A 16,865-nucleotide genomic window follows, 5' to 3' on the forward strand; every position below is an offset into this window, starting at 1 on the left:
TGCATCTCAGATCTGCGGCCAGAGAGCACTGACCTGGACCATGGATGCACCAATAGGGACTGAAAAATCAAAAAGGCTACAAAGTATTGAAAACAAATGAAAAAAATTGTGTAGATTTGACTGTACGTATCAGATACCTGTCACCAAACATCTGGTACCAATATTACGCTCTAATTAGTCAAGGGTGCATGTTATTACAACAGAGATGGTAGACAGGCAGCTTCAAGACACCTCTGGCTCTAATTGCAAACAAGTAAAACAAAGGAGTGGAGTAAAAATGTACAAAATTAATGACACTCCAGACAATGATGTAAAAAAACACAAAACAAAAAAAAAACCTTACATCTTATAATTTGAAGTATAAAGTTCCAGTGGAGTATACACACTTTATGGCCAAACATATATGGATTACTCTCTATATACTGCGTTAAAAGAACTTGTCAATTACTCAAATAAAAAAATAACTAAAGAAAATGGAGTTAAATACATTGTAGACATCCCTGAGCCACACTGATTCTTCAGCTACTGTATCCATGTAGAGTATAGCTTATGCTACTTGCTCAATTGCCTACTATAGGTCAGCGTGCTGTTCTTGAGCAGTCTGTTGTGGAATAGGACTGCATACAGCTGTCTACATCAGACCTTAGCCTTTTTGCGACTGCCCACAGTAGATAAACATTGGTGCTTGCTGGAGATTGTGCGGTTCCGATGTTTCTCTACGGTTGGTGTTCAAGCTGGGATCAGGAACCCAAGAGTCCTGTAAATGCCGAGATTCCAGTGCAGAACGGTTGTTCTGACCAGCGACATCGTCAGGAACTGATTGACTGAGGTCCCAATGATGTTAACCCATTGCTATCTTCCACATGCTAAGATCAATAATGGTCAAGGTGTAAAGAAGTTTGTGAGAAGCAGTGCGTGCCATCTCTCACCCTTCCTGCACCCTCACAAAAAATGTGACCTCCTGGTCTGCCATGGACCCAGCCAGAAGCAGGGTCTAATATGCAATCTGTTAGTGTAAAACTGACAGGTGTAATGTATTGCTCTGCTTGTGCCCCAATGATTAGAGTAGTAATAATAATAATATTCAGGATCAACCTGTTTGGAATGACCCGATCTATAAAACTTCAGTTTAACCACTTCAGTGAACAGTGTTAAAAACAAAAAAAAGTGTCAAAAACAATGTTTTGTCATCATACCACCAATAAAAGAGTGGAATAAAACAAAAAGTTGAACGTAAATAAAAATCACGCTGAAAAATGTCATCTTGTCCTGCAAAAAACAAGCCACCATATAGCTCCGTCAGCGGAAAAATTAAAAAGGTATAACTCTGAGAATAAGGCAATGCGAAAACTATTTTTTCTATAAAATTGTTTTTATTGTATAAAAGCAGTAAAATAATTATATAAATGTGGTGCTGCTGTAATCACACTGAATCAAAGAATTAAACTGCTTAATCACTTGTACTGCAGGGTGAGCAAAATATAAATAAAACAAATTCTAGACCTGCTGTTCATTTATTCATTCTGCCTCCCAAAGATCGCAGTAAGGCGCAGATCATATTTATCCTGTACTCTACACTGAGCACTTACATTGGGGTTTCCATGTAAATTTCAGAAATACGTTATTCAAATGAAACCCATGACAAAAGATTCCATATAATGAGGCAGATGGAGTAATTTTGGACTGTGTCTGTCTATGATCCGGCAGTGTCCATATTTTCAGTGGTACACTAAAATGCGGTCAATCAGTTTTATGCACTTCTGTAAAGGACAACTCTGAACAGAGGCCAGATGGAGTCCAGAGTAACTCTACTGCCTCATTATAGTCAATGAATCTCTTGGGGGTGTTATCTGAATCACGTCATTTGAAGAATTAAATGGAAACCGTGATATAAGAGCTTGGTGTAGAGCACGAGAAATAAAATGCGGTCCTAAATGTTGTATAAAATGTCACCAATATACTGTAAGCTTCAACTCAATCCACAAAAAAATCCCAAAAAAATCCCCACTCAGGCTCATCACCTGTCAATGGAAATATAGGGAGTTTTCATGTTACGCAAAGGATAAGGCTCTGGAAAGGTGATATGGCGTCCGCCAAAAGAAATCCAGCAAAACCCGTGCTCCCAAATCCAAATGCCTCTCTCCTTATGGGACTCACAGTAGGCCTAAACCACATTTAGTGTTGACGTTTGGCATTACTGTAGTGAGGAGTGCCCACTTAATTTACAGGGTGCGAGTCTCCAGAAGTACAAGCTGTGCTCAATGTACGGGCACTACAATATATTGGGCACTACAATGACAAATTTGCAACTTTCACTCAGCAACATCCATTGCTGCTTGTTTCTGTAAAACACCCATGAAGTCAAAATGATCACTATACCTGTAGATAAATTCCAAGAGATGTGTAATTACCAAAATAGGGTCAATTGAGGGGTTTCTGCTTTTCTGGCCCCTAGGGGCTCTGTATATCGAGTCTGAAAACTATTAGAGTCTGTTCTCCAAGACTCGAATAACACTTCACCCTCCTGAGTCTCGCCATGAGGCTAAACAGTGTTAAAGAACCACATATTGGATATGGCCACTTTTTGCAGACTAAGAAATTTTGGGACCATTTTTACCCATTTCCCCATGTAAAAATATAAAATCTGGATAAAACCAAATCTTAGTGGCAAAAATGTAATTATTCTTTCACCACCCAATGGTATAAAATTCTCGAACACTTCTGTGGTGTCAATGTGATCAGTGCACCGTAATATTAGTTCATTGAGGTTTAGTTTGCAAAATGGGATCACTTATGGGGTGCTTAATTGTTCTTGCAATGTGATTTGGCACCCAGAAACCAAAATGTAAGCTATAAAATGGCACTTCTTCCCTTCGAAGCTTTGCACTGTGTCTGAAAGTAGTTTCTGACCATATACAGTATATGGTACTGGTGTACTCAGGAGAAATTGCACAACCAACTGTGTCGTCCATTTTTTTCTATTAGCCCTTTTAAAAATTAAAAACTTGGTGATAAAACAACAGTTTAGTGAAAAAATGCAATTATTCCAATGGCATAAAATTCCGTGAAGCACTTCTGGTATTAATGTGCTCATTGCACCCATAGATTAATTAATTCAGGTGTACAGTTTGTAAAATGGCATGACTTTTGTGGGGCTTTGGTGTTCTCAAACCTCAGGGGCTCTCTCAATTTGACATGGCACCCTCAAGCCATTCCACCAAAACCTGAACTCCAATATGGCGCTCCTTCCCTTCTAACATTTGTACTGTGCCTCAAAAGTAGTTTTCAACCACATATGGGGTACTTGTGTACTCAGGAGAAATTGCACAACAAATTATACCATTTGATTTTTGTAAGAAGGAAAGGGAATTACGGCACTACGGAGTGTATCAGCCACCACTCAGGATAAATTTCCAACTTGTTTATTGCTGTTCATTAGAAAGTGAAGCATGTACAAAATCTTCATACAAAAAACTTCCAGCATGTAGAAAAAATGTTGACAATATTGATTTTTGTACTACCCTTTTTGAAAATTAAAAACCTGGGGCCTAAGAAACATTTTATTGGAAAACATGATAATTTTACTTTTACACAGCCCAATATTCTACAATTCTGTAAACATAAAGGTTAAAATTGCTCAGTACTTCCCTAACTAAATTCCGCAGGAGGTCTAGTTTCCAAAAGGGGTCACTTGTGAGGGTTTCTGCTGTTTTGGCATATCCGGTGCTTTTCACATGTGACATGGCGTCCGCAATCTATTCCAACCAAAATGGAGTTCCAAAATTGAAATGGTGCTGCTTCCCATCCAAGCTTTGCCGTGCACCAAAACAGTAGTTTTCCCCACATTTGGGGCATTGTTGTGCTCAGAAGACGTAGGAGCATCTGAAATGCGTAGCTTATTGCTTAGTATTGCCACTCAAGGTTACTGACCACTGTGCTTCTTCATCATGATTTTAGATTGAATTTTCCTTTTTTGTGCTATTTTGTTTTCCACATCATCTCTATAGATATGAATTTTTATTGTTTCTAGATGAAAGCTGAAGGTTTTTTTAATTCAACTTGAAGCTGAACCTTGTTATTTTCAAAGCAAGGACTGTTTATCCCAAGTGCTAATCCTATAATGACATCCAGTTTGTATATCTGACGAGCGATCTGTGTTATAATAGTATCATAGCATGGCTCAAAGTGCTGCCCATTGTGTTGAATAGTGAACGCGATTCTCTTCTCCCACTCTTACACGGAAAAAGAAATGCTACCACAAGCCTCCTGTATCCATTGTTTCAGGTGCCCCACATCCTGTATCTGCGGTATTGCTCTCGGTGTGTCAAGAATGGGAGAAGAGAATCACATTGACAATTCAACACAATGGACAGGACTTTTAGCACATCCTTTAGTAGGTTACTATTGTTGTTCCATGCCACAAACGTGTCAATAACTCAATAATGAATAAAGCAATGCTAAAAATGAGCACACTATTGTTTTTCTTGTGCAATTCTCTATGTGTTTGATGTGTCACATGACCCCCTTTTCATTGAAAAAATTAAAGTTGAATTTAAAATGGCTGATGGCCGCCATGGGCGTCACCCGACTTCAAATGTTTGGCACCTCCCATGTACTAATATGCCACAAATGGTAAGGTGATATCAGCAACCACTTTCATTTTATCAGGCTGTATCTATACTTATGGCCCACTGTGTATATTATCGAAATTTACAGTTCAATGATTACACAGATGCTACAAAGAGATATATGACTTTATGGTAACCATACACATTAGATATCTATCGATTAAATAATTGTTCACCCTAAGTCAGGCAAAGTTGGTTGATAGGATAATACATAAACCAATGAACGATGGAGTTCTGACTACTAAGATACTTGCTCATTCCAAGATGCTGCTTATTGTAGTGCTGACCATTGGCGTAAAACTGGTTGAATGTGCTATTGCTCTCCATGAATGGATGAATGTCACCAGATTTCACAGCAATAATTACATACATTATTAATTAAATATCTTAAACCTGCTGAGACTGGTGTAATTACGGTACATTAAAAGTCAAAGTCAGGATGACTGACTAAAAGGGAACCTGTCATCAGAAATTTTGCACTAAACCTAAAAGATTCCCCCTCTGCAGCTCCTGGGCTGCATTCTATCAAAGTTCCTGTAGTTCTTGTGCACCCTTTCTGACCAAAATAAAGACTTTATAAAGTGGTACCTTTTTGTATTCAGATCTTGATAATGGTACACGGGGGCGGGCTCTCTGGTGTCCGTTAGTCTGCCTCCTGTCGCTTTAGGCCGTCCCCCATCGCGCCATTTCAAAGAGGTGACGTGAGGTAAGCTGGCCAGCGCTTGCGCAGAACGGTGGAGGTGGCGGTGAAAGCGCGAGCACGCGATTATGGGCGGGTACTTGCTGATGAAAATCACAGTGCCGCCCATAATCTCGCGCATGTGTGGCGCCCTGGACAAGCCAGGGGCCACAGAGAACAACACCAACACACCCCACACTCCCGGTCAGGCACACCTAAGTCAGACAAAAACCTTGCTGCCTTCCTCCAGGGGCTGATGTCCACACCAGGGGGTGGAGCCAGACGGTTGGCCCTGCCCACCGAGGAGTGCACAGTCCTGGAGGCGGGAAAAGTAGGGCAGTACAGTGGAGTTGAGTTTGGAAGTGGAAGTGAGAGGAGTAAAGTGGCAGTTAAGCAGCCTGAAGTTGGTCCGGGTGTGTGGCCCGGACGGATCAGCAAGGTTGGCAGATGGTGGTGCCCGTCTGCAGGAGTGGCCTATCGGAGTTTACCGTAAAGACCGTGGACGGGCGGTGGCCCGGTGGTACTGGACCGGTATGCAAAGAGAAGCCAGCACCATCCGGCAGGGGCTTACGGACCCCGGCAAGGCTAGGAGTCGCCGTGAATTTGCCAAATTTGTTAGCGAAGGGAACCTCCTGGGTTTCCCAGCAGCCAAGTCCTGACAGAAGGCAACAGTCCAACCGTGAGAGGGAAACACAGCCACCGCCAAGGCTACCGTTCCCAGGGCCAGAGCCTGCGGGCAAAAGGGGCTCCTCCGGCCCACATCCAAGCTGGGGAGCGGGTTACCGGTGGGAACCCATTGGAACCGTGACAGGGAAAGGCAGTCACCATCAACTTGCCGGGAGAAACAACACCGCAGCCGTCTGTGGGACCCGTTCATCCAGCCGTGTGTTTTACCGAGAACTGCGTCCTCATCATTGGCTGAGTGAGTACCACCGTGCCGTGCGGCACAGCGCTGCCCCCGCGACCCTGCACCTCACCAGGCCCCGTAACCTGCCTGCCATCCATCCCTACCCTATCACCCAGTCATCGCTCCCGGGATCCCCGTCCAGAGCAGCGGTGGTGTCACCAATATCACCACGACCGTGGGTGGCGTCACTGACAATAACCAAATCCCCACAATCAAGTCCCCTTTTCACTCACTGGTGAGGAGCGCCGCTCGAGTCCCCGGGATCCGGCCCACAGCTCGAGCCACCACCAAGCAGCCACAGCAGCGGCCGGACCCGAGCAGTGGGAGAGCGCAGCGTCCCCTCCTCCGCCCGCTACACATGCTCAACACGTCACCAGCGGTCACACTGTGCACATTGCACAGTCCCGCGAGAGTGGCACGGCGCATGCGCGAGATTATGGGCGGCGCTGTGATTTTCATCAGCAAGTACCCGCCCATAATCGCGTGCTCGCGCTTTCACCGTCGCCTCCACCGTTCTGCGTAAGCGCTGGCCAGCTTACCTCACGTCACCTCTTTGAAATTGCGCGATGGGGGACGGCCTAAAGCGACAGGAGGCAGACTAACGGACACCAGAGAGCCCGCCCCCGTGTACCATTATCAAGATCTGAATACAAAAAGGTACCACTTTATAAAGTCTTTATTTTGGTCAGAAAGGGGGCACAAGAACAACAGGAACCTTGATAGAATGCAGCCCAGGAGCTGCAGAGGGGGAATCTTTTAGGTTTAGTGCAAAATTTCTGATGACAGGTTCCTTTTAACTCCTTTGTTAAAAATATCAGCAGTAAAATGATAGGACTTATTAAAATGTTATAGGTTGTTTAATATTAATGTGTCAGTCATGGACGCACATTGAAATCATGGGGCCCCATAACAGAAGTTCGAATTGGGCCCCCCCTGAAATAAAATATATATATATTCGACGGGGTCACAGAAGAGCATATCTCATATCTCACAGCTTTGCAACCCTTACAAAGTAATTTTCTTTCTGTTGAAGCCCCTAGATTACACTTTCATTGTACCCATAAAGTATGATGCCAACAAAGATTCCCCCCAAACACAGTATGATACCCCCACAGTGAATTTCTCTACAGTACATTCCACTCGCACAACTGCAATCCCCAAATAGTATAATTGTCCCCACACATCCCTACAAACAGCATAATGGTCATCACATAGCCCTCCACACAATATGATGGACCCCATACAAACCTTCACATTGTATAATTGATAATATACAATATAATGGCCCCACTAACCCTCTAAACAGTATAATGGTTTCATCATAGCTCTGAAAACAGTATACTGACCCCTACATAGCCCTTCAAAAATATAATGGCCTCACATAGCCCTCCAAATATTATAATGTGCCTCAGATAGCGCTCCAAATAGTATAATGGCACTTACTAACCATCCAAATATTATAATCGGTCCCACAGAGCCCTTCAAATAATATAAAACCCCCCACATAGCCCTTTAAATAGTATAATAGCCATGACATAACCCTCCAAACAGTTGCCTCATATTGCCCCTAATATATTATAATGGGACCCACATTGTCTTATATATAGTATAATACCCCAACATTGCCTTTCATTATTATTATTATTATTATTAATAATAATATTTATTTATAGAGCACCATTAATTGTATGGTGCTGTACATGAGAAGGGGTTACATACAGAATACATATCCAAGTTACAATAGACAGACTGGTACAGAGGGAGGAGGACCCTGCCCTTGAGAGCTTACATTCTGTAGGATTTTGGGGAGGAGAGAATAGGTGGGGTGTTGATTGGGCCGTGGCTCCGCACGGTGGTGAAGTGGCGGCGGCTCTGCACGGTGGTGAGGCAGTAGCTGTGGTGAAGCAGTGGGGTCATTGAAGATTATAGGCATTCCTGAACAGATGAGTTTTCAAGTTCCGTTTGAAGCTTGCAAGGGTAGCATATCATCTGACGTGTTGAGGCAGCGAGTTCCAGACGACAGGGAATGCTCGGGGGAAGTCTTGGAGGTGGTTGAATGAGGAGCGAATGAGAGAGGAGGAGAGAAGGAGATCTTGGGCGGACCGGAGCTTACGTTTTGGAGTGTAGCGGGAGATTAGTTCAGAGATATACGGAGGAGACAGATTATGGATTGCTTTGTAGGTCAGTGTTAGTAGTTTGAATTGGATACGGTGGAAGATTGGGAGCCAATGGAGGGATTTGCAGAGGGGAGAAGCGGGGTGGTATTGAGGAGAGAGGTGGATCAGTCGGGCAGAAGAATTAAGGATGGCCTGGCGAGGGGCAAGATGGTTTGCAGGGATGCCACAGAGGAGGATGTTGCAGTAATCCAGGCGGGAGATTATGAGGGCATGTAGTATAATAGCTTTCGCTGTAGTATAATGTCCCCCGCATAGCCCTCCATATAGTATAATGTGCCCCAGATAAACTTCCATATAGTACAATGCAACCCACATTGCCTTCCATGTAGTACAATGAGCACCATATTGACTTCCATATGGTATAATTGACCCCATATTGCTTTCTGTGTAGTATAATGCACCCCACATTGCCTTCCATATAGTATAATGCACCACACATTGTGTTCCATCTATTATAATGTGCCTCACATTGCCTTTCTTATAGTATATTGGTCCTCACATTGCCTTCAATATAATATAATATGCCCCACATAGTGCTCCATATAGTATAATGGTCCACACATTGCCTTCCATATAATATAATATGACCCACATAGTGCTCCATATAGTATAATGGGCCCCACATTGTCCTACATATAGTATAATTGTCCCCACATAGCCTTTCGTATAGTATAATGGGCCCCACATTGCCCTCCATATACTAATGCGCCCCGCATAGTCACCCATATAGAATAATGTGCCTTACATTGCCTTCCATATAGCATAATGTACTCCACATTGTGTTCCATATAGTATAATATGCCTTGCATAGCCCTCCATATAGTGTAATGTGCCCCACATTGCCTTCCATATAGCATAAAGCACCCCACATTGCCTTCCATATAGTATAATGCGGCCCCATATAGCCTTCCATATAGTATAATGCGGCCCCAATAGCCTTCCATATAGTATAATGGCACCCAAAATGTACTCATTCATTAAAAAAAATACTCACCTCTCCTCGCTCCCCCGCTGCTCAAGTCTCTGCAGCGTGTAGTCAGAAGAGCTGCACATCTCTGCACACTGGGCACCATATATAGTGACATCATGGCGCCTGCTACGCTAATTTGCCGCCCCCGTGCCAGTAGCCGGCGCTGCTCGGATCCGGGCCTTCAGGGGTGGTGGCTCCAGGGTCTCCGGACCTGGAGGTCTCGCGGACATGCCGAATAAAAAGGGGGGACGTAGATATACGGGCTAGGCCGTAGTAAGTTCGTGACGCCACCCACGGTGTGTGGTGAGGTGGGACACCACCGCTGCTGTTGTGGGGCACCCGGGGGAGATGTTGTTAACCCGTCTGTGGGTAGGGATGGTTGCCCCGGGACCCGGTGTCTCTGTGCAGGGTATAGCGACCGCAGGGAGTGTTTGTGTACTCACAGTTAATAAACCACACAAGTCTCTGGTAAACCAAGGTGCTGGTGGCCGGTGCCGCGGCCGGTTGCATTCGGGTCCCCCACCCGGCTGGTGGTCTCTATCCTTTTCTCTGCACTGTTTTGTGTAGGATGGACTTCCTAGCGTGAAACTCAGGAGTCTGCTCCCGGCTGGATGTGGCCTAAGGAGCCGTGCCCGCAGACGCTGGCCCGTGGGATCTATGGGCCCTAGTGGTGACCTCTTATCCCTATTGGTGGGCTGTTGTCTTCTATGAGGGACTTTGGGTGGGAAAGAATCTCTAGTCCTGGCCTCAATTGGTGAATTAACCAGTCCGCTTGTTTCCGGTTCTGGCTTCAGGGTCCGAGTACCCCCCTTTGTGCTACGGTTTCCGGGTCGGTTCCCCGTGTCGGTACCGGTGGGCTACAACCCTGTCCCGGTCCACCTCGGTTCTGTCGAGTCGTCTTCCCGTCTCCTGCTGACGGAGACCACCGTCTGCCTCCTAGCCAGTGGCACCAGGGCTCCTACCTTGGTACCGTTCAACTTGAACTTTCCTGCTGGAGTTACACTTAGCTCCAGCCCACACTCCTCTCCAAACTGGATCACAAACTCATGTGACTAGAACTGCTTGTTTTCCCACCCCGGGCTGTCTAGACCACTGGGAGGGTGTGCCCAACCGCCTGATCACGCCCACTGGTGTGTCTGTCTTTCCCTTAGGGGGGGGTGGCTAGGGTTTCTAGGTTGGCTGTATGTTTCCTAGTGAGGGAAGGTGTTATGCGGGGGCCTATTTGTGACTACCTGGTTTTGCCAGGTAGAAAGTGCAGTTGAAAGTGTTACGCCAGGAGAGATGGCTCGGTGGTGGCGCTGGCACCCCACCGCCCATCTTGCATACCTTATAGTGACGACGTGGACTGCCGCAATAGTATGCCACAGGTGTCAGTCCCTGAGCTACCCTAAATGTGAAAATGGATGGTCCTGAGGCCAGAAATATAAAATCTTCTATGATTTTGTTAACAATTTCATATAAACATTGTTGAATAGTTGCTTCGTGAAGAAAGCCTCTAAGTCCTGCTCCCCCTGCCAACATAAAGCACTACATATAGGCAAACTGACAAATGAAATGCTGTCATTTCCTTGTGAATAATTGCTCTGTGGCACTTGTGACAGCTACTCTGATCACCCCAATACCCCAACAACTTGTCTGTCTAAATACACATTTCCAACATGTCAGAATGATTTAATTTGCACTGACTGACTATAATCCATTGAAGAGTCCATACAGCTTATCTACGTGTACTAACTGCTGGCAGATTCATGTGTTTTTAATGGGGAGAGAGGAGAAAGCTGCTGCCGGACACCTGAGGCTACAACTGAGTTCATATAAAATCAAAAGGAACAAGCATTCAATCAACTGCCAGTTCCTTCTGTTCCCTGAAACCATCTGTGGGAGGTCCACATACACATCATATGGATGGCCAACTTTCATCCAATGTGCGTGGAGTGCCATAGTTTGAGGATGTAGGAGACAACTGCTGAGCACATCAGCTTATTTCCCTAGGCACATACGGACATAACTATGGTATATATCTGTGACGCCCCTGGACTATTAAGGTCGTCACAGGGTACTGCACAAACTGCCCTCCCCGTTCAGTGTTCAACCCCCCATCGTTCTCGATCTCTATCCTGCAGTGCTGCCTCCATCAGCTTTCACAAATCCTAGATACACCTTGCAGCACACCTGTCAGGCACACCAGTGAGCTGCTTAAGCAGGAATAGGGCCGCCCACCTAGGGGTCATACAGGGAGGTGGGAGGTGTCAAGTCAGTCGAGTAGTAACCCTCGAGCTGTGGGGAGCTCTGAGGAAGCTGGGAGTTAAAGCTGCCAGGGAGAAGTAGACTAGGTCGCAAACGGTGGTCTGGACCTAGAGGAGTCGGACCCCCAGTCGCAGGGGATTGAGGCTAGGTGCCTGGAACCCGTCAAGGAGGACGGCCAGCAGCCTGGTCCTATCACTGGTCCGGGATCGAAGGCATGATGGGGTACACGGACCCTAGGTCGGGGAGAAGCTTCAGGCAACCCAGCAATTAACTTACGGAGGACAGGGCCTTTATAGACTGTTCCCACCAGCTCAGAGATCGGGGGCACTAGCGCAACGAGGGGGATAGGGCTTTCCAAACAAGTGGCCCACTGAAATCCCAAGCGTGAGCTCCTGAGAGCAAGCTCCTTCACTTAGGCACAGTGGGGAGCGGGGCCCGGAAAGCTCCAAGCTGACGGGCCACTAAGGACACTCTAAAACTTAGTGCCAGGCACATACGGACATAACTATGGTATATATCTGTGACGCCCCTGGACTATTAAGGTCGTCACAGGGTACTGCACAAACTGCCCTCCCCGTTCAGTGTTCAACCCCCCATCGTTCTCGATCTCTATCCTGCAGTGCTGCCTCCATCAGCTTTCACAAATCCTAGATACACCTTGCAGCACACCTGTCAGGCACACCAGTGAGCTGCTTAAGCAGGAATAGGGCCGCCCACCTAGGGGTCATACAGGGAGGTGGGAGGTGTCAAGTCAGTCGAGTAGTAACCCTCGAGCTGTGGGGAGCTCTGAGGAAGCTGGGAGTTAAAGCTGCCAGGGAGAAGTAGACTAGGTCGCAAACGGTGGTCTGGACCTAGAGGAGTCGGACCCCCAGTCGCAGGGGATTGAGGCTAGGTGCCTGGAACCCGTCAAGGAGGACGGCCAGCAGCCTGGTCCTATCACTGGTCCGGGATCGAAGGCATGATGGGGTACACGGACACTAGGTCGGGGAGAAGCTTCAGGCAACCCAGCAATTAACTTACGGAGGACAGGGCCTTTATAGACTGTTCCCACCAGCTCAGAGATCGGGGGCACTAGCGCAACGAGGGGGATAGGGCTTTCCAAACAAGTGGCCCACTGAAATCCCAAGCGTGAGCTCCTGAGAGCAAGCTCCTTCACTTAGGCACAGTGGGGAGCGGGGCCCGGAAAGCTCCAAGCTGACGGGCCACTAAGGACACTCTAAAACTTAGTGCCAGGAGGAAAGTTACGGACCACTGGCAGCACTGTAGGGGACGGAACCCGGACAAGCTCCACTCGAGAGGCAACGGCGTTCAGAGACTTGGTTTACCCTGTTGTCAGCGTCTGCTTCATTGCTGACTGAGTACCTGACTGACCCCTGCACTGCATCCCCGCATCTCCAAACAGAGTCCCGGGGCCCACCCCTACCCGTGGAGGGCAACGTCACCTAGCTGCCCCACTACATCACCTCAGGTACTCCCAACGACAGCGGCGGTACTCCCAATTACCGCACACCATGGGTGGCGTCACGAACTATACCAAATGCCCTGTAAATACCCCCTTTTACATTTGAGTGTGGCCACTAAGCCCCGGGTCCGGAGACCCTCGAGCCACAAACGAACACTACCCCCGGATCCGAGAGGTTCGATCCGCTGCTGGGGCGGCACATATCCACATCGGCAGAACTCATCACTCCGCACTTGGAAGATGCTGGCTATATTACACAGCCTGAATCTGTCTGTAAAGCGGGCTTTACATGCTACGATATCGTTAATGATTTATCGTCGGGGTCATGTTGTTTGTGATGCACATCTGGCATCATTAACGATATCGCAGTGTGAGACACTTATGTGCGACCTAAAACGATCGCAAAAGCAGCCAAAATCGTTTGCCGCGGAGAGGTCGTCCTAAAACAAAAAAATCGTTCTTTTCTAATTAGCGATGTTGTTCGTAATTCCTGCGGCAGCACACATCGCTGTGTGTGACACCGCAGGAGCGAGGAACATCTCCTTACCTGCCTCCACCGCCAATGCGGAAGGAAGGAGGTGGGCGGGATGTTTACGTCCCGCTCATCTATGCCCCTCCGCTTCTATTGGCCGTCTGCTGTGTGACGTCACTGTGACACCGCATGACCCACCCCCTTAGAAAGGAGGCGGATCACCAGCCAGAGCGACGTCGCAGGACAGGTAAGTCTGTGTGACGAGGGTAAGCGAGGTTGTGCGCAACGGGCAGCGATTTGCCCGTGTTGTACAACTGACGGGGGCGGGTACGATCGCTTGTGATCTCGCTAGCGAGATCGCAGCATGTAAAGCCCGCTTAAGAGTAGCGAATAGAGCAGATGTTTCACAATCACCGATGTGCTGGCGCAATGACTCCTACCAATTCCCCACAATCGCATCAGTGGGTTACGATAGCAGCTGAAAGCCCCTTACTTCTGCAATCTTGGTACCCCTGAAAAGCCTAGCCAACAGATGAGCTTCATAGTAGACCATCATTTACACTATATACTTCAGTACAGGAGTTATGCAGTATATAGAATAAGCGATCAAATGATCATAGATTCAAGTTCCCTAAGGGAAATAAAAACTTAAATAAAAAAAATGTTAAAACTCTAAAAACATTAAAACACTCACCCCCTTTTGTCAGCATAAAAATAAATGTACAAATAAAAACATATCTGGTATTGTAACATCAGTTTAAGTCTGCTCTATCAAAATATAATATAGTCATTTACCTATGTTATTTGGTCACCCCACGTCTCTCTAATTTATTTATTTTTTTACAAAATTCAATACTTATTTTTTAACTACAGTAGTAAAAAAATAAATAAAAAAAAAATAAAAAAAATGAATAATAATAATTCATACGTTTGATATCGACATATTCATGCTGATCAGAAGAATCATGGTATTCTTACTGCAAAATGAAAGTAAAAATTCTCATCTTTCCCTACATTATATGGTAAAGTGAATGTGGTCAATCAAAACTAGAACTTGCCCCGCAAAAAATAAGCCTTCATAGGGCTATGTCGATAGGGAAGTAAAAAAGTTAGAGCTATTGGAAGATGAAAAATAAAAAAAAATCACTTGGGAGTGAAGGGGTTAAGCTATGCTATCTAGATGGTCGTCTTTAGCTCCTTGATATTGCACTAAAAACGTTCCGAAATGTGAAACAAAACATTTATATATTAACATAATCAGCATTCCTTATGGCCCTTCTTTTACTACCAAACGGGTAACCAAAAGGATCCGATGAGTAATGTGCCTACAGGACTGGACTGTACAATGCATGCGCTTTATCCATGGAGCTGTAGTGACGTATAGGCACTGAATGAGCAAAAAACAAAAAAACATTTTAATGAAAACTAATTGAAAAGTTGTTTTTTGTATTTTTTGTTTTTTTTACGCTGCATTGGAGCTACACAAAAACAAATATGCACGTACTGTTGGAGAAATCTCCAGAGTAGCTATATAAAAATGCATTAGTTTATGAGAATTACAGTATACCTAATATTACAAATTAAAATGATCTGACATAATCCCAGGTGATTGCACGTTTCACAATAATATGTGATTGTGACCAACGTTGTAAGTTGTAAACATCTAGAATAGTAAGTGACCATCATATGTTATCCTAGCCTCCAAATAACCATAATGCCTTCTCACTCCTTTCCTTTTCCAGTACCCAGCAGTGTGGCACTTAGTGCAACTACTCAGATCCCTGCTCAGACCTCTCCAGGTGTGTATTACTATACACTACTAACTATCCATTATAAGTCACTCTTAACCAGCTGCCTTCTTCCCCAGGAACACCCCATAGGCCGTGTATTGTATTGTAATATAGACCCATTTCATTGAATACATAATAATATATACCACTATGTGTATCACACACTTTATATGCAAATTACCTCTCCAGAAAGGAAGAGGACTTGAACTATAGTGCCACTCATTGGAAGTAACAATCCTAAATTCAATATTGTCCCTTCAATAAGCCTTACCATATGACTTAGGATAAAAGCCAAATCAGAATCTCAGTTTGGTGACCGTGTTTCAGTGATTTCCCCTCCTCAGTGCAGTGAACTGATTTGGCTATATTAGAGGCTTCTGTATATTTAATTTTCCAGTGGAGCATTGCATGGCCTATACGTCTCCTTACACTGGCAGGTCACTCTCCACAACGACAAACGTTACCCCTTAGATTCTAGTCAAAAGCTTGTCATACAACCAAATCAGATCTCTTGCACTGCACTGTGGAGGGGGCAATACCCAAAACACTGTCTGCAAATTAAGATTCTGGTTTGGCTTTTATCCTAAGTCATATGGCAAGGGTTGATACTGGCTTTTAGGATTACTACTTCCAATAGGTGGCACTAGAGTTCAAGTTCTCTTTCTCTCTGAACAGGTAATTTGCCTACTTAATTTCCCAGAAGAGCATTGCATGGCTTATCAGTCTCCTTATACTGGCATGTCAGAAACATTACTCATTAGACACTATATGTAACACACACTATATTTAATATTTAGAATTGACTCCAAACAAGCAACACATATCTTTCTTTTAATAATTGTTATCATAAATTAAGATTTGATTGCATATTCTATACCTTCCACAAGCCTTCACAGTTAACTTGTTTTTGAGACCCTGTATTTTCTTACTATAGTATAGTGAATGAAGCTTTTGACTTTGCTATATTACCATCTAGTGTTCATCAGTGGAACTGCAGCTTAAGAAAACACGGTACATTTGTCACTTTTTCTCCCTTTAACTGGGAATCTCATGGATGTACTGATCCCAGATCTGTTGCAACACATGCACTTTCCAATTTCTTATACCTGGGAATACCGACTGCCATATACAACTCTCAACAAATTTATAAAGAGTTAACAAATGAAAGTATCCCATGCACAGCTTAGCTTCATCATTCATCTGTTATAGTACATGACATTAATGCTGCATTATTAAAATTTAACAACTTTTCCCATGCGCTTTTACTTTCAGCTACAATCAATAGCACCAATATTCCGGCCAATGAATCGAATACAACAGGTGTGTCTTTATTCCATATCGGTTGGGGATCACATACGATATTTCTTAAAATTTACACTATTCCTCCCGCCATTCCTGGAATCATTGCATTAGCCCTTACATCATGCTGCTCTCAGACTACATAGCAAAAACCTGCTGACAGATTCCCTTTAAGATCAATACAGTTCATGGCAAAGATTTGTAAAAAGCAAACATAGTAAACGTGATGAATCT

At 45.0% G+C, this 16,865-nt stretch overlaps 1 protein-coding gene across 1 annotated transcript in view; it reads left to right on the top strand.

The window, feature by feature from the left end:
• The window catches only part of LOC142299118 (transmembrane protease serine 11D-like), a 165,354-nt gene that overhangs the window by 110,325 nt on the left and 38,164 nt on the right, over positions 1-16,865 (top strand). The window contains exons 8-9 of the mRNA XM_075341811.1: positions 15,285-15,341; positions 16,605-16,652. Of these exons, the coding sequence (XP_075197926.1) occupies positions 15,285-15,341; positions 16,605-16,652 (105 nt within the window). The remainder of the gene's footprint in view (positions 1-15,284; positions 15,342-16,604; positions 16,653-16,865) is intronic.

Source organism: Anomaloglossus baeobatrachus, chromosome 1, assembly GCF_048569485.1.
Source record: "Anomaloglossus baeobatrachus isolate aAnoBae1 chromosome 1, aAnoBae1.hap1, whole genome shotgun sequence".
In the NCBI taxonomy this organism is placed as follows: Eukaryota; Metazoa; Chordata; class Amphibia; order Anura; family Aromobatidae; genus Anomaloglossus; species Anomaloglossus baeobatrachus.